The sequence below is a fragment of the Pelobates fuscus genome, chromosome 8, assembly GCF_036172605.1.
Source record: "Pelobates fuscus isolate aPelFus1 chromosome 8, aPelFus1.pri, whole genome shotgun sequence".
Taxonomy (NCBI): domain Eukaryota; kingdom Metazoa; phylum Chordata; class Amphibia; order Anura; family Pelobatidae; genus Pelobates; species Pelobates fuscus.
The window spans coordinates 31,334,356-31,358,065 of record NC_086324.1 but is presented as its reverse complement, the minus strand read 5'-3'; the positions used below and the strand labels follow the sequence as shown (position 1 = coordinate 31,358,065).

The following is a 23,710-nucleotide window of genomic DNA, read 5'->3' as shown; positions in this document are numbered from 1 at the left end:
TTAGTATGTAGTGTTTGCTTCCTGAATGTCATCTGTGCTTGTTGTGTTATGTATGTGTGGTGCGTGCAGGTTGTGTGCCAAGGCAGCCACTACTTAGAAATGCATATTCCAGGTGTGCCCCCAATTTAATTTTTCTTTACAACGTGTTGGCCGCCTGGATATGATGTCATGCTGAATTCCAGAGGCCATGAGTTCTGAGCATTGTGAGGAGAGGTTGGTCGCTGCCACTCTTCACACCTCCTTGTGAGCTGCAGCTGGTCCAAGTTATGGTGTCCCAGTATGCCTGCCGGAGATAAACTCTTCCTGTCTGGTGCCCGAAACTGCATGTCTTGATATAGAGGCGATATAAACTCCACACCCCTGAACAATGTATCTTATTTGAAAAGACTGATTTCTAAACACATTTAATGTATTTTGAAGACACATTATTGGGAGTATTATTGATGGGGAACTCTGTTATACACTCACACACAAACAATATGAAGTTCCCAGGAAAGAGGGACATATGGATTTGTCCCTACTAAAATGGGCCACTTGGGAGCTATGGGATAGCGCCAGCAGCCTACAGTTCTATAACCACTGCAACGGCATATAATGGTTATGGTATTTGGACTGCCCTTTTATTCATATGAGTTTAATTTGAATTTGTTGGGAGGAGAGGTATTAAACAAATTGGATTTCTTAAAATGTTCAACAAACTCAATTTAAATTTTTTATTTTTTATTTTATTAAGTTGTTCACAACATTATACAACTTTTCCATTTTATGCAATAAAAATATTTATACACATAACAATAACACAGATGGCAGATGGCCAAGTGTCTGCATACTTTTTTTTGCAGATTTTTAGTTAACAGCATCATGTATAAAGTTAGTAGTCACAGAACTGTGTGGTCAGGGACTTGAGATCCAAGCCGTGACTATGGATTTTTGTTAACGCTTCGTGGTGTAATTCTATAATCGCGTTTAGCGACGGTACCACGCTCAACATTTCTGCATGGAGGTGCTGAGTCTTTTGGCCGCTGTTGTGGCGACAGGCCTAATTTTTGCAGGAACGGCTCGGGGTTTTCTAAAGATGTTAATGTGATGCTCTCTCCTCCCATGACGGCTAAGAGGAATCCATCCATATCCCAGTGGTACCTGATAGATGTATCCCTCATTCTCTTGGCTATTGGTGCCAGCCTTCTCTTCTCTGTTAGGACTGAGAAAGGAATATCAGCGTATATTGCCACTCTGCAGCCTTCCCAGGGTACCCCATCTCCCTGGAACATTGCATTATCTCTGACCTCGCGGACATGTCCCTGGTGACTGCTATAACGTCTCTGGGTGCTCCACTCGGTGGCGCAGCCAATTTCCGCACTCTAAACGTCGAGGTGATCAGTGAAGAGTCTGAGCTGCTTTTCATGCCCATGAAGTGGACCCACATTTGGAGCCTCGTATTCTCGACCGTCTCGGGGATGTCTCTGAGACACAGGTTTTGTCGCCTGTGGCGGACCTACAGCATGGTCACCACTCTGCTCAATTGCTGCACCTGAGAGGTAAGTGCTATCAGTTTATTGTAGGTGGCTTGAGACTTCTCTTCTCTGGAGGCCTCTCTTCCAGCTCCCAGACTTTCTGGTGGACCACTCCTACTTCAGTGTGGACCACCCGAAGGTCCTCCTTCCATCCCCCGGAGGTCCACCAGGAGACGCTTTATGTCCCCTTGTCTTCAGGGCGACTCATCCTCCCATGACCCTAACAGGAGGGAAACTTCATCTGATCTAGGTGCGAGCAAGGCCTCCCCATCTTACTGTGAGGCCTCTGAAGCCTCCGTGTCATACAAGGCCTCAGTCGCCATCATGACGGCTGGTGTAGCGCCGGTCGCTCAAAAGGCTAGGCATCTCTAAGCGTTAGGGCTTCTTGTCTCTGCTTGAGGGGTGTCTCTGTTTCTGGCTGGAAATTGTTTGATTTTGTGGCTTACATCTCTGTTTTCACTAAGCCTTTGCGGAGCCCCATGGAAAGACGTCTGTTCAGTATGGTTGTCAGCCACGCCCCAACAAACTCAATTGTTATGCTCTCTGCCGGTCTGACAAATAATGATTTAACTGCCAAAGGCTTGCCTATGAAACTCTGTCTCACAAAGGGCTGATTGCTTTAGACTAGTGCAGTGTCATTTTATGTGTGTAAGGAGTACTTTTAAAACTTTTCAGTATGAACGTTTTCCTATAAATTTAAAAATAGACATTTATCCAGGGCTCAGCATTCTAAAAATAAAAGTACAAAACAATTTGAGGGTGTTGTTCTTTAGGGTCCTGAATCTGCTTGTCTTTCATGAGCTTTTAATTCAGCTGTCTCTTAGCCAAAACATCCGCACTAACCACTAGACATAAGATCTTGGATGAGATATGATGATCCTGAATATTTGCTTTGCCCATGAAACTGTGGTATTTATTTGAAAGGGAAGATTATGCCTAGAATTACATTGTCACGAATATGAGTATCTGAAACTGGGCTTAATATAGATTGATGTTTGCTGTCCGTTCAGTCTCTGCATATATCTTATCTCTTATTGTATTTTATACTCTGTAAGAAATATGAAGAGCTAGTTCAAAGGGTACCAATATTGGCACCAATGGCTAGCTACACATCTTGCATTTTCAGTGTCATATTAAATCACATCACTTATTTTTTTTCCCCTCGATATTATATGATGTTTTGAATATATTGTATCATATTTGTTTTTTGATGTTTGCTTATAATTCTTTTACCTATCAACGTACAGCGATGGGTGGCAGTGATAGGCTAAGAGCATCAGCTAAACACTCTCAGCCTATCACTGCTACCCATTGCCGATATAAATTGGAATGGCCAACGTAGAGATACACACTGCATTAGCCATACCCTCCAGCAGTGGGACACAGTTACAGGTGGGCAGGGTTCCTCATTAAGCATAGCACTGATTGAAAATTATTTAACATTGAACTATGAAACACCACCACGGAGCTCCAGACACCATCACCACTTGATTTAGATTAAGTGGTTATTGTACATGCAATGTCCCTTTAAATACAATAATCATCAGAAGTAACTGCAGCATATAGCGTTACCATTGTGCTCAGCTGTACATCCTTAATGTCTGCATGATCCTCACATCCCTCTTGCACATCTTACAAACACAACAGTCACTTTGTAACTTGTTGTATTCCTCTTATTTTTAGCCTGAACACGGTATATGAACAAAAGTACCTGTCAGCACTGCAACTTGATCAGCTTTCTTGTGTTTTGTTATTCATTGTATTTGCCAGAAGCGACCCAGTGTCTAATTACTTCGCTGATTGTGTTGTCTTTTCTCATGCTGGAGGATAAACACACACTCTGTGCATTCAAAACCTGTGGCCTCTCTGACAGTTAATGGCACACAAAGGCTTATTATGATAGAATAATGCAGTCTGTTGGTTCTGGCATAACCCTACAGGCTCCCTCCATCTGATATTATTACATTTTTACATCATGCCAAATATATGTAACGTTAGGCAGTCATAAGAAATGCTATTGTATAGTCTTAAAAAAAAATTGCACCAGCCGAAGCTAAGCTATAAGATTGGTCATTTACAGCTTGAATAAATATTTCACAGATTAGACTTTTATTGGGTTTTAAATGGCACTTATTCAAAGACAATATGTTTCGTTTAGACAACTGAAGCAATGATTTGTGGTTAATCGCATTCTTAATCATATTAATTTGCTTCGACACTCTGAAAAGACAAAGCGAAAATCTGGAATAGATCAGGAAAAAAGATAAAGCCATTAAAAAAAAAAAGATAATAGATACAGTTATTGGCTAATACATCATCAAGTAACAGGTAGGAAGCCGTTTTGGCTCAAATCCTGCGAGATTTGTTGAGGTACGGATTCAGCAAGGTGCTGGGAATATTACGAAGGAATTTTGTTGTCTCCATAACATTGCACAGATTTTTCAGAAGCAAATTTATGCCATGAAATTCCCATTCCAGCTCACCCTAAAGGTGCTCATTTGGAGGAAGTTCCTGTTCTTTTCACCGATCCATCTTGAGATGATGAGTGGTGGTTTGTGATACTCTATTTAGCTGGTATCATTGGTTTAAAATGTAAGGAATGTAGACACAAGGCTATGACCACTAGGAAGCCATACTCCCAATATCCATGGTTAGGTACGTTCTGATATTCACATAATGTTCATTTGGTGTTACAGAACCAATCTGTATCATGCCAGCAGAGTCAATCTTCTTGTCAAACACTTAAAAAATGATTTGGCAAAAATTGGAGAGAATGCACTCACTGGCTCCATTCACCATGACAGTAAGCGGTAGTGAATAAGATATGCAGATTGTCTCTTTAAGCATATTGTGATGCCGGGTAATAAATGCGTATATTGTCAGCCTCCAAACCATCACATAACACTAAGGCACACATATTTAATGTTAAAGGGTTACTCAGTGATTTGAAGTGGTCATGGTGCTTGGAGTCTGTATGTGCTGAGTTTCAGTTTGAAATGCTGCATATAGAGATGTTATTATTATGATTATTTTTATAAAACGCCAACAAATTCCGTAGCGCTTTACAATGGGTAGACTAACAAACATGTCATTGGAACCAGACAAGTTGGACACACAGGAACAGAGGGGTTGAGGGCCCTGCTCAATGAGCTTACGTTCTAGAGGGAGTGGAGTAAAGTGACACAAAAGGTATGGATAGTATTAGGAAAGTAGATTGGTAGAATAGTATTCACTGAAGACTTAATGCTGTTTTTTGGGGGGGGTTTTAAAGACAGTTGCAGGAGAGGAATCAGTTGGGAGCCATTAACAGTTTAATTGATACGCTTTTGTGAAAAAGTGAGTTTTTAATGATTTTTTTGAAGGAGTGGAGGTTGGGTAAGCATCTAACGGAAAAGAGAAGGGAGTTCCACAGGAACGTTGCAGCCCTAGAGAAGTCTTGAAAGCGAGCATCAGAAGTGGGAGTACGGACAGAGGATAGATGTAGGTCTTCAGCAGAGCGTAGGGGCCTTGATGGGACATAATTGTGTATTAGGGAGGATAGATAGGTGGGAGCAGCATTATGTAGAGATTTAAACGCAAGAACCAGAATTTAAAATTGAGCCCTATATCTTACGGGAAGCCAATGCAGGGACTGACTGAGGGGTGAAGCGTGGGAGGTGTGGGCGGACAGGAAGATTGCTGCTGGCGGTGTGACTGTATCTCCTGCAGCGTCATTAACTAGCCCGTAAAAAGAGTTCCAGGCTGGTTAATGTTAATACTGGGCATCCGTTGTCCAAACACATAGCATTATGGCAACAGGCAGTCAATGGCGACCCATGTAGATGATTGTAGTAAAAATTTTTAATTGGTTCATCATTTCATTATTCAGCATGTCTATTTCTCTGTTAAGAGCGCGATTTAAATTAGGGAAGAGAAGCAGACTGGCCGTAAACTGCAATGCTTTTCCCATGCTCCTTGGGAGAAAAATATTTGAAGGTGTTTGTTGTTTCCAGCACTGTCAAATCTCTCTTTTATTCTGAATCCCACAAAATTGGTTATATATAGTTACTTTCCTATGTGTAAGACTGTAATATTTACTCTATATTTACTCTTTCAGTTATACCATCTGCTCTTAGCCGGATAAAGTCAAAATGAGATTGGTAGATTGATAGATTAGATAATGCAGTATGTGTTGATAATGAAGGCTTACCATACGCCTGGCATAACTATTATATTAACAATTATTAATATTAAGCTACAAAAAGCCATAAAGGAACACTATAGGGTCAGGAATACAAATGGTATTCCTGACCCTATACTGTTAAAAACACTATTTAGCTGTACTGCCCCCCTTAAATAAGTCGAAAATCTACCTTTATTCCAGCGGGCAGGTGTCTGCCAAAGCTGGCCCTGCCCGCGTTCCGCCTCTTTGGCTGGGATCATCAGAATTAATGATCTCAGCCAATCAAATGCTTTCCCATAGAAAAGCATTGGGAAGCTATTGCGCATGCAGTGTTTACAGCAAAACGCCTGCAGGGACTGACAATACTCACCAGAACAACTACATTACGTTCAAGTGGCTATAGTGTCCCTTTAAACTTACCTGTAGTCTAGTGTTAAGAAAAAATATTTTCTTTGCAGCCAGATTCGCTCACGTCGAGATCATCACCATTGATTATCTCTGGTCTGAACAGATCCTTCTCAACAGAAGCATTGCAGATCTATGGCACATATGCAGCAAACGCTCCACTAATCCAGTGCTTTTGACAAAGAATCACTGAATCCAATGTTTCTTTATAATAAGCATTAGTGGCAAGTGCCTTTGATTGCTTTACAAAATGAGGCTGAACATGAAGACATGAATTGAATGTCCTAACGATGAAATGTCTGTCTATCTATCTGACAGCCACCAGAGATGCGTTTTAGACAGAATGTAAACGTTGCCATTTTTTTATCTATGCAATCATGTAAAGTAGTTATGGTGCATAGCGTTACCATTTCATTTGGCGAAATTACAGGGATCTATAAAGTCAGATAATGGAGAGTGCTTTTTAACTTTCCGTCATACACAATAATTTAATTACTATATTAGGGTGGGTCTGTCCTGTTAACTTTATATTTTATCAGTAAAGAATACGTTATGATAAAGTGAAATAACTGGCACGTAATCCCCTTGAACTTTACCTTTTCGGAAACTGAAGGCTCTTTTTTCACCTGGCATTCGATCATTTAAAATGAATCTGACATGGTGAAATTAGGAATTGAGATGAAAGAATTTTTGTTCTGTTCCCAGAGAGACATCATAGGATTTCTGTAGGAAAATATTACCGTATATTCTGCCTGTTAATAAGGCCCACAAAATGTTTAATGAATCATGTGGTATAATATTAAGGCATGTTCTGTATTAAATATAATACTTTATTAAAATACGGGTGAAAATGTTAATAATAAGGTGCAAGAAGTCAGTTATTCTTGCATTTTCAAAAGTTCCTCTTTAAAATGACCAATTGCTACTTTGTATGAGACTTTTGTAGTGGGGACATTTAAATTGTATTTTGTTGGAGATTTCCAAATGATTCAATAATTTCACTTACAAAACTTTAAAAATAATTTATCAACAAAAAATCTCATAGACTTTAATAATGACCTCTGTAGATAAATATTTGGAATGTTTTTCCAACAGTACTAAATCATTTGGAAAGCTCATTAAATCAAAGCCCCTATCAATTGTTCTCAACCCCTGAGTTGGACCCAACTGAAGCAGGTCTTCCCTAACTGGAATATATATTTTCTAGCCATCCAGTCCTTAAGCAACTACTCACAGAAAGTTGTTTGTAGCAATAGACATACCTTTCCAGTGCCATCGGGAAGAGTTTAACCCCTTAAGGACCAAACTTCTGGAATAAAAGGGAATCATGACGTGTCAGGCACGTCATGTGTCTTTAAGGGGTTAAAGGGTCACTCCAGACCCCTAAGCAACTTTAGCTTGCTGAGAAGCTTTATATGTGAAGAGTGTGTCCTCTTTTTTCATTTTGCAAAAAGTGCAGGTTTCAATAGAAATTGACTCTTTTATAAATTAAACTGGTTACACCCCCTTGTCTTTCAAGCACACAACAAGTAATGTTTCTTCCTGGTTTCGTTAGCTCAATGCAGCTGACACCAAGAGGCAGCAATTGCCCAGAGCACCTGACTTACAAAGACTACTCATTGAGCTGTATTGGGAAGTCTGTGATTGGACAGACACAGACCGTCTGGGCAGGGTTAGCTTGCAAAGTCAGCAGACAAGAGAACTGCAGGTTTTGTAAGCTGATTTTAGATATATCCCCAATGAAAAAATACGTAATGTAAATAAATGGAAGTTTTCATTTAGGGTAAGTCACCTAAACAGTGATTTTTATTTATCTTTTTGTTAGGGCAGTGGACTGTCCCTTTAAATGGACACTGCAGATACTGTAACTGTTATATCTCATTTTTGTGTCTGGAGTACCCTGGCGCCATCGTTCTATTCAGAGTTAAACTCTTTATAATGTGTTTTTGTTTTAGTTTTTAATACTTATTCAGATTTTGTTTAAGTGCATACACAGTACAAACATTGCAAAGATTACAATAAAAGATGAGACAAAATATCCAGAAAACGAGTGGTATACAGTAAAGTGGTATAGGCAAACAGAATTGGACATCCGTGCTAAAGGATTACAGCTGTGCACTGTTTATGGTTTGCATTGATATCTGTTTCAATTTACATACAATGAACAAGAACAGGTGGAGATCAGGCAATGAGGGCTGCTTATAATGTTTTAATGCCAAACAAGAGTCCCATCCCTTATGCTTCCTCCCTTCTGAACTGCTTGAGCGAGAAGCACTAGCCTGAGCAGGAACATGCGTCTGTGATTGGCTGAGAGTATCAGCTGACTGCTATTACTCTAGTGTAGCACACACTGCGGATATGAATCAGTATGGCTACAATGAAGTGTGTGATCACTGCCTTAGCCATACCTTCATTTGGGGCCTGACTGTGGGTGGTCGTAAATCCTTGCTTAGAGTTAAACTGCCTGAAAATGGTTTAACACTAATTGGAGGGACAATGACCGCGGACTCCAGGCACTAGTACATATTCAATTAGATGAAGTGATTAAAGTGGTTGTAGTATTGCTTTAATGATAAAGTTTTAATTGAGTATTTGTTTTATTAAAGTTTCAGAATGTGTCGCCAGTTTAACTTTACAGTTGAACAATGGGTTATCAAGATTGTCATGTACTGTATATTATTCGGATCTCTGTAAAAATAATGTAACCACTTAAGACCCAGTGATGGTCTATATAGTCACAACAATCTTAGGCCTCAATTTAATAATCTTTTGAAATGATTCAGTACTGTTTGAAAAGTTTCCAAGTTATTTATCTGTAGAAGACACCATTGGAGTCCATAGGAATATTTGTAGATAAATCATTTGCAAGTTTTTCTAACAGTATTGAATCATTTAGAAAGTTCATTAAATCAAGACTTTCATTTTTTTTAAGGCTCCTAATCAAAGATGGAACCCTTTTAAATACTTTTTGTTCTAGAAATCATCCAAAGCTTAGTAAGTGATACATTGCATTTTGACATGTACAGGGACACGTTTTAGGGAACAAGATTGTGATGACAGCATAGCGACGTAGCAATTAATCCTCAAAGTGTTGAAAACTATTGATGGATTGAAGTCCAGAATTGGTAGCTGTTGGAAGAAATATCTCATCACTGATGATTTTATTTCCATCTGGACTCAGTGACTGATGTCAGCAGTGTAAATTGGTATGGGGAGCCCTCAATAATTCATATCTTAATCCTAGTTTTCGGCAGAATTTAGATAAATCCAGTGGGAGCCACTACCAAGCTAGCTGCCAGGCTTCCAAAACTTCAGCAGCTATTTGCTCTCCATTTTATTAGGACCTTAATAACAACAAGGGCATCTGCCACCCACACTCTTAAAAGTCCAAGATCATAGAATGAATGTATTGCGTTTCTGCATCCATCAGTGTATACAGAATAGATTGCTACTAATTCAAATCATTTGCTGGACTTTATGCACTGCTGTAACAAACCATGTACCACTATCGACTTCTTCTGGTGGTTTAGTGGGTAAGCTGAGTTCCCCTTAGGTGGACTAGCTCATTTTATTACTCCTTTTCCTCACACACAATGAGCCACACCCAGCTGACATATTATGTCATATCCTCATATCCCTTTGTAGTACAGCCCATTGTACTGTGGGCCCTGCTTTGTGCCTCCCTGGGTAAGGGGCTTTAAGGAGATTCAAATAATTTGACAATGCTGGGGGTGCTCTGCTTTTTAGTTTTTAATCTCAGAGTTGGCAAACTAAGCAATTCAAAGCACAATCGAGGTAAATACCCACTTAAACTACCATGTGCCTGTCACTTCCTTAATCAGCTGTGTGCAGATGTGACGGGATGTTCCAAGTCCTGTTGAAAGGACAAAAATGTCTGTCACTGTCATGTTAAACAACCACCACGATTAACAAAAGAGACAGAGATTAGGTTTCGCTTGGGGCAGGAAACTGGACATTCATTGATTTAAAAAAAATAAAACATTTTTAACCTTTTTTTAGTCTTGTCAGACTTTGCCATGCACCAAGTGAGTGAAACCTGCACATCTCAATACACCTTTCCCTCATTGCTAGATCATTTTGTGGCATGTGTAGTAAATTTAAATCTGTTGTAGAATTACGATGATGATTTGCCAGCCTGAATGTGTAGTTCTACAACAGCTGGGAATATGCCATTTGGTCATCTTTGGTATAAAACCTCAATAAGTCCAAGTTTACTATGCATGGATAAGTATTTGCTTCCAATGCCATGTAGAGATAGTTTGGACTTCAGAATTCTCGAGCTATCTGCAGTGTACTTTCAATCACAAAATCCACATTTGCAGCAAAGGAACTGGATTTCTGATTCATCACATAAAACCGTTAAAACGCGCAGACCAAAATTATACAGCAAGGGCAATACTCTGTCTATGAAATTGTGTGGGGCACATGGGACCTACATATGGTGATGTCCTCAAGTCATCCATTTCTGATGGAGAAGAACAAAAGTACTTTCAGAGGTCTTCCTCAGACCTCTCAGATTTTCTCTCAATCTCCTTTGCAGCAAAAACCCTTTCCCCATCCCTCCCTGGCCCCTCTCTCCCCTACTTATTTTTTGTTATTGTTTTGTACCTTTTGCTACATACAAATAGCTCATTTTCTTTTATAATTGTAAAAACCAGTCAAGTTGCAAGTTGCGCTTGTTCATCATACACTGTACAACTGACTCTTTCACTTGATTGCAAAATAAAGAACTAACAAAAAATACATACATTCTTCATTCTGTCAAACAACTCTGTATGGAACAGAGAGGAGTGGTCAATGTGAAAGTTAAAAAAGAGAAATTCACAAACTATCTCCTGCATTGGGCTTTGATGTCGTTTGTCAGGCTGATGTGGGATATGCTCACTTGGTCAGTGCAGTGCTTTGATTACAATTATGATCTATGCACAATAGTTGACGCTGACTTTATTATGTATAAAGGTAGACATAATTTGGTTATTGCAATCTATCCTGAAGGTATCCTCAGCGCTGTGAAATTTATAATAATAACGGCAGCAATGATGTCTAGCGTAAGAAAGGGTTAATTATTACCGACTTGTCCCTAAACCAGATGTCAGACACAATATTGCAGAAACCTGATCAAATGATAATCAAATGATGTAGAGCAATATCAAACGTTTAAAGATACGCAATAGAAATTCTCTGTAGAATAATCACCTAGCAATACTCCCACATAAGGTTTTATAAATACATGTTTACAGATACTGTCCATGGATAATTTACTTTAATAAATACAAATTGTTCTTGATTTCCCGTCGAGATTAGTGTGTTACAAAGAACTCATATTTACTATAGTATTTCTTAGTCATGGACTGTAGAAGCTCGTTCAGTCTACTTTAAGTGAGAATTAATATTTCCCTGGAGATCACTTGCCAAGGCCATTATTTACATCATCCATTGGTCATCAAGGGGTTAATATGAAAATAAAGCTATTAGGTTTGTCCAGTAGTTTTTAATAAATAGACAAGCATTTATTTTATTTTTTAGATAAAAAGATATCTCTTGGTGGTAGAAGAGGCTCAAGTCTTGTTAGACGCCCACTTGGACTCTTTACTAATTCTCTTTGCTTCCTTTTATTGTCCATGAATTTTGGTTAATACTGCAATTTAATATTAATTTGGTTTTAGGACTTTTTTTTTTGTTTGTTTTGTTTTTTTTATTCTTTATTTTTGTAGTTCTTAGAATAACATATACGCTTATATCGCCACAACAACAGACATAAGCCAATAGAGTATTACAATATATTCAGTAACATGGCAAGCATTTACAGCACATTTTTAAAAGGTCAAATTTGGTCGGGCAGTCTGTAACATAAGTGACCTCCATGCTGGGAACTACGGGGAGGAAAAATAGACAGTCTGAGTTATCTTATGAGCTTTCAAAGATTAGACGTGGGTGAGGTCTACGTGGTGCCTCTAGGGCTGAGTAAGAATGTGGGCATCGTTTTAACATGGAAATTGCCAAGTGCCTTAATCTTAACTCATATTTTTTATGACTTTTTTCAAATTATGGAATATCTCAATAAATACTTTCATTACAAAAAAAAATGCAGCTTGGTAAAAGTATTGAATTCAGTTTTCTACATTAGTGTTTTTTGTTTTTTTTTTATATATTACATTTAGGCTTTTAAGGCCTGTCAGGACATATCACTGACACTCACTGCAACTTCCCATAAAAAAAAAAAGCCATCATTAAAGGAACGGGCTCAGTTGTAGAGTGATGACATGATGGTGGCAGCTGCAGATTCCAGTGGGAAACATCAGTATCCACTTTGTTTTAAGAAATAACTTTCAGCATAATGTGATCCACTTTGAAACAAAATATATTTTTGGTGCATCAGTGTCCTTGTGTTAAAGGAACAGGACTTTTATTTTTATTTTTTCAGGTAATAGTAAACCCGATGTTTAAAAGCATTTAGCCATGTACTGAGGCCTTGGGACCTACATAATTTTATTTTAATATGTGCAGGAAATTTGCATTGTATAGCAGACAGCTGCCAGTTTTTTTGTTTTTTTTTTAATTTGTGCATTTTCTGGTCAGTAGCCAAGATTTCATTCATAAGGATTTATCTTTGAGTTCTTATGGTCTACAACTGATTTGTAAACTCTTAGCATGATAGTCGATTTGGTTGATATAAGGCATTGTGGGGTAATTTGAAATTTAAATGGAAATTGGAAAACAACCGAAAATGTGCAAATTCACTTTCTGGTCAGTCCAAAGCTCCCTGTAATTTGAGGGGCAGATCTGGGGATTTTAGTTCTCTGGTAAGATTTCCATCATTATATGCTTTGAGATAAGAGAATTATTTAATGAATGCGTGACTCCAGCAAACGAGGAACAAGCCACCAAGTTACATAATTTCTGTGGTCCCAAAGACCTCTTGAATAGTATAGAGAGATTGTATGTTCCTTTTACCCCTTGTGCCATAAGTGTTACATTAGTAGTGACAGTAATGGTCTCTAGAATAGAACTACTGTCCCCTTCCCCATGTAGATTGAAGATGGTTGTAAAATGGGCCTCAAAAGACATGCCTTGGTGCCAACACTTTCTCTCCAGGCAAATGTCCTGCTCTGTGGGATATGTGACAATAAAATATAATAATTGTCTTTTATAACCTTTCTCTATGTAAAAAAGCTTTTGCAATAGAATAGAAAAGGACATTTAAAGTACAACACATTGCATGCAGGGAGAAACAGATCAATGGTTAGAAAAGGAAGCAGGTAAAAGGAGCAGTGCCATGTCAAGGAAGGTGACAGAAGAAGAGAGATACAGAATAATAATAGGTAGAATGGGAAGAGGTACACATTCCAAGCCATATAGGGGAACTAAATATGTCACCAAGACATGAAAGGGGGGAAGAAAAAGATAGACACTGCCATGTCGTGCAAGGGTGCGTGATATTCTACAAGACCATGTGAGGAAACATAGAAGAGACCCATCCTTGAACCATTTCAATCAAAACGTGATGGGTATCTCATTGAATTGCAAAGCAGTAGAACTCCTATTTTTAACATGATTAAGGCCGAAGAGCCATGAGCCAGGCCATATGTGAGTTCAATAAAGGTTTTCTACCACTTTGTATATTCAATGTGATGCTCATCTCTTTTTATTGAAATTATACTAGGGGCAGAAAGGTGGCCTTGCATGAGACCGATCTTCACTATTGGTGGATGAGTGAGCAGTACTGCTGATGATTGTCATCCCTGAGCCATTTGAGGGTATGTAAACCTTCCACCAATTTCTGTAAGTTTTCGGTAGAAGAGGCAATGGTTATCCATACAAAGGAGCAAGACTTTCATAGCACCATGCAAAGAAAGGCATAGAAAGTCTAGCCTGAGTCAGCTTAGACCATAGCCCAGAGGTTAACTAGTAAACAATGAATGTGTTTGTAGTTTGGTTATAATACAAAATATTCAAAGAAAAATTGTGCACATTTTGTGTTAATGGGACACTCCAGGGTGGATTGATAATAATTTTTTAATGCATTTATAGAGAGAAAATTAAAAAAATCTAAATACATTTGCCTGCAGTGTCCTTTTAATCAGAATTGAAAGAAAGCTATTATCGGCTTCCCCATGAATGTACATATAGCTGTTAGCGTTAAACAAAAACCTACATTGCAAAGGTTTTGTAAATGGTGAGAACTCAAAGTGATATTTATGGTTAAAAATGTGATTGTGCCTAAGGTATTAACATCTGTTTGTAGATATAAAATATGTTTCATGTAAAACCAAACGAGAATAAAACAGGACCAATGAGAGGCAACTTAATATACTGCTGGAGTGTAGCATCCCAGTGGGCTTCATTTAGTTGATGGGCTTGTTGGCAGATATTCTCACAGAATACACGTAAAGGTTAGATCGCTCTAGATGAATTGCATCGCATTTACCTTTGTCAGGTGTGATGGGAGCAATTATTTCTCTGTTTGTGTGAAATGATAGACAACGTCTAGAAGATAGGTACAAAGACGACAGCATCTGAATTAACTATATAGCAATCCGATTGGGGTTTGCTCATAAAACTCAACAGAACAAGACAATACCATTCCATGTAAAGATCTTACTAGACCAACTATGTTCACAAGTGTCGCATTATCAGAGGCTCGTGGAAAAAGATTTTAAATGTGATAACAATATCACTAGAACAATGTATTGATTACCTAAAACAGACATTGTCATGCACACATTTGTTTTATAAAAGTTTAATGGAACGCAGTAAGCTGTCCAACCATTTTTCAAGCAGTCAAACCATTTTTCCAATAGTTTGACATTTACCCGAGTCTTCAGGTCTAGCCCTTTTTGCCTTCTATATCTAAAGAGGAAGCTCCCCTGCCACAATAGATTAATTCATTTTGTCCATATTTGGATTAAATATATGCTCTCGGACAATGGGACAATGAATTCTTGCCACTAAATTGGAACTTCTGTAAATAGCAATATTAGCAGAGCAGGCCAAACTAGAGCTAACCAGGGGAAGCAGGTACGTATCAAAGTATTTGAAAACACATAGACTCTTACCCAGGGCAAGGTACCAGGGGACTTCGTAACCACTACAACGTGTTGTGGCAGTTATGATGCCTAGACTATCTCTTCAAGGAATATCTGCAATTCACAAATGCTTCGAGAAGAATGTTTCTAAATATACCTGTCAGGTGTAACTCTGTAACTGTGTACAGGTGCATTGAGACAATGCATCATTAATTCATTACCCCCTAAGGCATGTTTATGTCTACAGTCCCACACTGTGTGGTTTCCGTACGTGGGATTTTTATCATGTTAGACAAGAAAGTTCGTATCATACTCTACATATCGGTTTATCACCTTACATCGGTGAATGCATGAAGCGAGATCATGTTACATATGATGTAACAGACAGGTCTAGCCAACACATACCTTTTTATCTGGTATTGAGCTGCAATGCTAATGCTGGTTTATTCACTCATCCAGACATTTTACACAATTTATAAATTTTAAACCAGAATATTCCTAAGATAATTTACCCCTTTGGGTTGCTTTTACTTTTTCTCTCCTATGTATAACCTTGAATAATGTTTACACTATCTCTGTGGTTCACTGATATTTTACTGTATACCAGCTCATTCAAGGCACCTTACTGTGCATTGTCATTCACCATGTTTTTGAAGTTTGTACTGATGCGTTATACTTTAATAACATTTTATTATATTTTGAACATGATTTATACGTTCACATTTTTGTATTTGCACATTTAATGTGCTTACATTTTGCACTTACCATGTCTCTGTATGTGTATTCAGTGTATTGTGTGTATGCACTCTGTGCAGGCCCAGACTGGCCATTGGGCATACCAGGCATATGCCCGCTGGGCCGCAATGGCCATGGGCCGAAGCCAGCAGGGGAGATCACAGGATCTCCCCTGTCGGCCCATGCAGAGCTGGCGCTATCTGAGCGCCGGCCCTGCTGTGTGCCTTCATGGGCTGGTGAGGAGATCAAAGATCTCCCTCACCGGCCCACAAGCACTGATATGCGGCTGGAGGGAGGCAGGAGAGGACCCGGGGAGCCCTAGCCAGCTGCTCCACTGGGTTACTCTTGCGAGGTCGGAGAGTTGCCGTGGTTACCACGGCAACGCTCAGATCTCGCAAGAGTGAACTCTACTCATGCAGGCTAGAGTTCACTCTCACCACTTAGACCACCAGGAATGGAAGCACGGCCCCCCTCCATGGCAGCACGGCTCCTCCCCCCCTCCCAGGCTAAAGGTAAGAAGGGTAAGAAGAAATTTTAAAATAAAAAAAAACAACCATATTTAAATAAACATATTCATATACACTAACAGCACCCTCACTCACTCACTCACACACACAGCACTCTCACACTAACAGCACCCTCACTCACTCACACACACAGCACACTCACACTAACAGCACCCTCACTCACTCACACACACAGCACACTAACAGCAGCCTCACAAACACACAGCACCCTCACACACACACACAGCACACTCACACTAAGAGCACCCTCACAAAAACACTGCACCCTCAGACACACACAGCACCCTCACACACACAAACACACAGAGCACTCTCAAACTAACAGCACCATTACAAACACACATAACCCTCAGACACACACAGCACCCCCCCCACACACACACAGCACACTAATAGCACACTAACAGCACCATCAGACACACACAGCACCCTCCGACACACACATCACCCATACACATGTACAGCACACTCTCACACATATACAACACACACATACATACATATATATAGATATATATGTATATATTATATAAAATAGAAGATAACTTGGCACTCGCCTTACCAGAGTTTGAGGTACAATAGCCTGGGTGCAATCCAAATGCGTCCAATATATATATATTTTATACAGGAGAAAATCAGGATGCACACACAGGTCTTTGAATAAGTGCAATGTAATTTAATCAATCATCAAACGTGCAGCAAATAGAATCAACGTTTGACCCCAGCGGGTCTTTTTCAAGATTCACAATTTAGTGGATGAGCCCCAACAGTATACCTCAAGCTACAAATGACCAATTTGGATAGCAACGTTCCTCTCTTTTTCATGGCCACTTCCATCTTATATGTTGCAGAGACCAACCAGCCAACAGCATTACCTCTTATACTGCTTGCAGTGCCGGTCATCCATAATTGCAGCAACAACTTTAACCAGACCTGGAGATGTGATTGAAGACTATTGTCAATTAACCAATTCTTTCTGTATAGTAGCCCTGACTGTTTGAGCTACTCTGTACAAGGACAATGGCCCATTTCATGTTAAACAGAGTTTAGTCTATTCAGAACGGTACTTTTGATTACAGCTGTTACGGTACGGAGAGAGTGTGGGAGGGATAATGGCATTGTCTGAGGGATGTAATGGCCGGCATCATTAGACTGGTATGAAAAAGAGAAGACTTACTCTGTCAGGTTGGAGACTGGGTTAAAAGGACAATTACATGTGGTTTGCGGGGATTATTATAATAATTACAATGCACCAGTTACCGGTATAATGAAATTGCTGCATGGCCTTCACCGATCATTTGTTGTTAAATGCAGGGGGACAAGTTTCACTTTCAAAATATATTATCGAATATGATGAACTATGTTAGTGCTATAATCAGTATTCCCCATCAGATTACACATTTCCATAAATATTGGAACTATATATTTTCCAATGATAGCCATATTTGTCATCCCTGTTTATGATTTCATGAAATATTAGCACGTCTTGGTTTTCTTATATTCCAGAGGAAAAGCGAAATATTCTTTATGGCTGCTGCTTACTGGTAGACAATGCACTTATAATCTCATCTAGAGATACTGTCTCTCTCATAGTAACATCTAGAGATACTGAGCACTGTCCCTCTCACAGTGACATCTACAGACACTGAGCACTGTCCCTCTCATAGTGATATCTAGAGATACTGTCCCTCTCATAGTGACATCTACAGACACTGAGCACTGTCCCTCTCACAGTGATATCTAGAGATACTGTCTCTATCACAGTGACATCTACAGACACTGAGCACTGTCCCTCTCATAGTGATATCTAGAGATACTGTCCCTCTCATAGTGACATCTACAGACACTGAGCAATGTCCCTCTCACAGTGACATCTACAGACACTGAGCACTGTCCCTCTCATAGTGATATATAGAGACACTGAGCAATGTCCCTCTCATAGTGATATCTAGAGATACTGTCTCTCTCATAGTGACATCTACAGACACTGAGCAATGTCCCTCTCACAGTGACATCTACAGACACTGAGCACTGTCCCTCTCATAGTGATATCTAGAGATACTGTCTTTATCACAGTGACATCTACAGACACTGAGCACTGTCCCTCTCATACTGATATCTAGAGATACTGTCTCTCTCTTAGTGACATCTACAGACACTGAGCAATGTCCCTCTCATAGTGATATCTAGAGATACTGTCTCTCTCATAGTGACATCTACAGACACTGAGCAATGTCCTTCTCACAGTGACATCTACAGACACTGAGCACTGTCCCTCTCATAGTGATATCTAGAGATATTGTCTCTCTCATAGTGACATCTAGAGACCCTGAGCACTGTCCCTCTCATAGTGATATCTAGAGATATTGTCTCTCTCATAGTGACATCTAGAGACCCTGAGCACTGTCCCTCTCATAGTGATATCTAGAGATACTGTCCCTCTCGTAGTGACATCTACAGACACTGAACACGGTCCCTCTCATAGTGGCATCTAGAGACACTGAGCACTTTCCTCTCATAGTGACATCTAGAGGCACTGCCCCTTTCATAGTGACATCTAGAGACCGTGAGCACTGTCCATCCCATAGTGACATCTAGAGATACTGTCCCTCTCATAGTGACATCTACAGACACTGAACACTGTCCCTCTCATAGTGACATCTAGAGACCCTGAGCACTGTCCATCCCATAGTGACATCTAGAGACACTGCCCCTCCCATTGTGACATCTAGAGATACTGTCCCTCTCATAGTGACATCTACAGGCACTGAGCACTGTCCCTCTCATAGTGATATCTAGAGATACTGTCTCTCTCATAGTGACATCTACAGACACTGAGCACTGTCCCTCTCATAGTGATATCTAGAGATATTGTCTCTCTCATAGTGACATCTAGAGACCCTGAGCACTGTCCCTCTCATAGTGATATCTAGAGATATTGTCTCTCTCATAGTGAAATCTAGAGACCCTGAGCACTGTCCCTCTCATAGTGATATCTAGAGATACTGTCTCTCTCATAGTGACATCTACAGACACTGAGCACTGTCCCTCTCATAGTGATATCTAGAGATACTGTCCCTCTCATAGTGGCATCTACAGACACTGAGCACTGCCCCTCCCATAGTGACATCTAGAGATACTGTCCCTCTCATAGTGACATCTACAGACACTGAACACTGTCCCTCTCATAGTGGCATCTAGAGACACTAAGCACTTTCCTCTCATAGTGACATCTAGAGACAGAGCACTGCCCATCTCATAGTGACGTCTACAGACACTGAACACTGTCCCTCTCATAGTGACATCTAAAGACACTGAGCACTGTCCCTCTCATAGTGACAACAAGAGACAGAGCACTGCCCATCTCATAGTGACATCTACAGACACTGAACACTGTCCCTTTCATAGTGACTTCTAGAGACACTGTCCATCCCATAGTGACATCTAGAGACACTGTCCCTCTAATAGAGACATCAAGAGACAGAGCACTGCCCATCTCATAGTGACACCAAGAGACACTGTCCCTTTCATAGTGACATCTAGAAACACCGTCCCTCTCATAATGACTTCTAGAGATATACAGACATTGTCCCTTTCATAGTGACTTCTAGAGACACTGAGCACTGTCTTCGTACAGTAACAGCACCACGCTACCTTTTCTATAGACACATGAGATTGCCTTCCTCACAGTAATAGTTCCTTCCTATGAAGGCAGTAGCTAAATTTTCTCCTAAAAGGGCTGTCCACCAAGCTTTTCACCATGTAGTGTAGCAGACTTGAAAAAAAAATAATTAACTTTGCAAGTTATCGCATCCCTGTTACATGGATAATGCCCCTAAACTCTTTAACTCAGTATCTCCCAAAATATCATGTTACTGTGAAACCTGTAATAAAAACCTTTGTTTGTGCTGTAAAGAGATTTCTGAAACTAAAAGCTTTAATTCTCATGTGGAAAATTTGAGATTTGATCTAGTTAACTCTTTCGTTGATCTTTAAACACCCTGTTCTAGATCAGAATGGTTTAACTTTTCATTTCTTTTTCCAAACCCAGGTTAAGAAAACCCAACGTGCCTCAAAGCTAACAAAAGACCAAACGCTTGTGAAACAGCAGACACAGGTGTGGTGGAAGGAACACGAACGACTCAGTGAAAGTCGGTAAGGAGGAGGAAACCCATAATTATGTTTTGGCCGTGCAATTAATCAGTTTCTGTTGCTTTGTTGATTCCTTGGCTCTGTTCTGGATATAGTAACAGGAGAAACCTTTGTTATTGCTCCTTTTTTTTTACCCAGAGTTTCGGGGTAAACAGGACCATCTCCAAAATGTAAGCTGAGAGGTTAGACTCATAAATTTCATGATTTTTATTATTGCATTCTGCAATATTAAATTAGTTTAAATAGTAGTATTGTATCTAACAAACATCCATTATTACCTTTTGGGATCACATGAACCCAGTCCAATTAGACATTAGTAGTATTGATTTCCTCTGGCAAGAATTCTACATACTTCTGGGCAGCATTATTCATGTACTTCCCAACAGCATGTGCAACTCAGCTTTCATGGAAAACATATGTGAGCATAGCATCAATTCTTTTATAAATAAGTGGTTAAAATACATACTGCAGGGTTCGTTTTAAATTTTATACAGCGCGTTCTATAAGCACGCATTATTCACATATGTTCCTTATTAAAACAGTTGTGTGCTCATATGACCTAATGCCAGTGCTGCACACCGTGTGTGTTCAGGGCCGCCACCAGAAATTTTGGGGCCCCTGACAAAGCACAAGGTCTGGGCCCCCCCGCCCCATCCACCCCAGCCCGCCCCATCCCCCCAGGCCCGTCCACGAGTCCGCCCACAGGACTCTTACCTAGTCCGCAGACAATGATGCAGGACTGAATGTGGTGTGTATAGTGGAAGTGAATTAGAATGTGTGTAATGGATGTAGTGTTTGTGTGTATTAGATACTGTTTGTGCAGTGAATGCAGAGTGTGTGTTTGTGTAGCGGATGCAGTGTGTGTAGTGGATGTAGTGTGTTTGTGTAGTGGATGTAGTTTTTGTGTGTACTAGATGCAATGTGTTTAGTGGATGTAGTGTGTGTTTTAGACGCAGTGTCTCTGTATAGTGAATGCAGAATGTTTAAATGTGTGGTGGATGTAGTGCGTGTACTGTGAATACAGGATGTTTGTGTAGTGGATGCTGTGTGTATAATTAATGCAGAGTGTGTGTCAGTGTAGTGAATGCAGAGTGTGTGTCAGTGTAGTGAATGCAGAGTGTGTGTTAGTGTAATAAATTCAGTGTGTGTGTCAGTGTAGTGAATGCATAGTGTGTGTGTCAGTGTAGTGAATGCAGAGTGTGTGTGTTAGTGTAGTGGATGCAGTGTGTGTGTTAGTGTAGTGGATGCAGAGTGTGTGTCAGTGTAGTGAATGCAGAGTGTGTCAGTGTAGTGAATACAGTATGTGTGTGTCAGTGTAATGAATACAGTATGTGTGTGTTAGTGTAGTGGATGCAGTGTGTGTGTTAGTGTAGTGAATGCAGTGTGTATGTTAGTGTTGTGGATGCAGAGTGTGTGTTAGTGTAATGAATGCAGAGTGTGTGTTAGTGTAATGAATGCAGAGTGTGTGTTAGTGTAGTGAATGCAGTGTGTGTTAGTGTAGTGAATGCAGTGTGTATGTTAGTGTTGAGGATGCAGTGTGTGTGTTAGTGTAGTGGATGCAGTGTGTATGTTAGTGTAGTGGATGCAGTGTGTGTGTTAGTGTAGTGGATGCAGTGTGTGTGTTAGTGCAGTGGATGCAGTGTGTGTTAGTGTAGTGGATGCAGTGTGTGTGTTAGTGCAGTGGATGCAGTGTGTGTGTGTGTTAGTGCAGTGGATGCAGTGTGTGTGTTAGTGTAGTGGATGCAGTGTGTGTGTTAGTGCAGTGGATGCAGTGTGTGTGTGTTAGTGCAGTGGATGCAGTGTGTGTGTTAGTGTAGTGGATGCAGTGTGTGTGTTTTAATGTAGCGGATGCAGTGTGTGTTAGTGCAGTGGATGCAGTGTGTGTGTTAGTGCAGTGGATGCAGTGTGTGTGTTAGTGCAGTGGATGCAGTGTGTGTGTTAGTGCAGTGGATGCAGTGTGTGTGTGTTAGTGTAGTGGATGCAGTGTGTGTGTTTTAATGTAGTGGATGCAGTGTGTGTTAGTGTAGTGGATGCAGTGTGTGTGTTAGTGTAGTGGATGCAGTGTGTGTGTTAGTGCAGTGGATGCAGTGTGTGTGTTATTGCAGTGGATGCAGTGTGTGCAGGGCCGCCACCAGAAATTTTGGGGCCCCTGGCAAAGCACAAGGTCTGGGCCCCCCCGCCCCATCCCCCCCGGCCCGCCCCATCCCCCCAGGCCCGTCCACGAGTCCGCCCACAGGACTCTTACCTAGTCCGCAGACAATGATGCAGGACTGAATGTGTGTATAGTGGAAGTGAATTAGAATGTGTGTAATGGATGTAGTGTTTGTGTGTATTAGATACTGTTTGTGCAGTGAATGCAGAGTGTGTGTTTGTGTAGCGGATGCAGTGTGTGTAGTGGATGTAGTGTGTTTGTGTAGTGGATGTAGTTTTTGTGTGTACTAGATGCAATGTGTTTAGTGGATGTAGTGTGTGTTTTAGACGCAGTGTCTCTGTATAGTGAATGCAGAATGTTTAAATGTGTGGTGGATGTAGTGCGTGTACTGTGAATACAGGATGTTTGTGTAGTGGATGCTGTGTGTATAATTAATGCAGAGTGTGTGTCAGTGTAGTGAATGCAGAGTGTGTGTCAGTGTAGTGAATGCAGAGTGTGTGTTAGTGTAATAAATTCAGTGTGTGTGTCAGTGTAGTGAATGCATAGTGTGTGTGTCAGTGTAGTGAATGCAGAGTGTGTGTGTTAGTGTAGTGGATGCAGTGTGTGTGTTAGTGTAGTGGATGCAGAGTGTGTGTCAGTGTAGTGAATGCAGAGTGTGTCAGTGTAGTGAATACAGTATGTGTGTGTCAGTGTAATGAATACAGTATGTGTGTGTTAGTGTAGTGGATGCAGTGTGTGTGTTAGTGTAGTGAATGCAGTGTGTATGTTAGTGTTGTGGATGCAGAGTGTGTGTTAGTGTAATGAATGCAGAGTGTGTGTTAGTGTAATGAATGCAGAGTGTGTGTTAGTGTAGTGAATGCAGTGTGTGTTAGTGTAGTGAATGCAGTGTGTATGTTAGTGTTGAGGATGCAGTGTGTGTGTTAGTGTAGTGGATGCAGTGTGTATGTTAGTGTAGTGGATGCAGTGTGTGTGTTAGTGTAGTGGATGCAGTGTGTGTGTTAGTGCAGTGGATGCAG

The 23,710-nt window shown here is 40.3% G+C and overlaps 1 protein-coding gene across 3 annotated transcripts in view; it reads left to right on the top strand.

The window, feature by feature from the left end:
- The window catches only part of CCDC148 (coiled-coil domain containing 148), a 115,297-nt gene that overhangs the window by 37,982 nt on the left and 53,605 nt on the right, over positions 1 to 23,710 (top strand). For all 3 annotated transcript variants that reach the window (XM_063429631.1, XM_063429632.1, XM_063429630.1), the window contains exon 4: positions 20,442 to 20,545. In XM_063429631.1, coding sequence (XP_063285701.1) covers positions 20,442 to 20,545 — 104 coding nt within the window. The remainder of the gene's footprint in view (positions 1 to 20,441; positions 20,546 to 23,710) is intronic.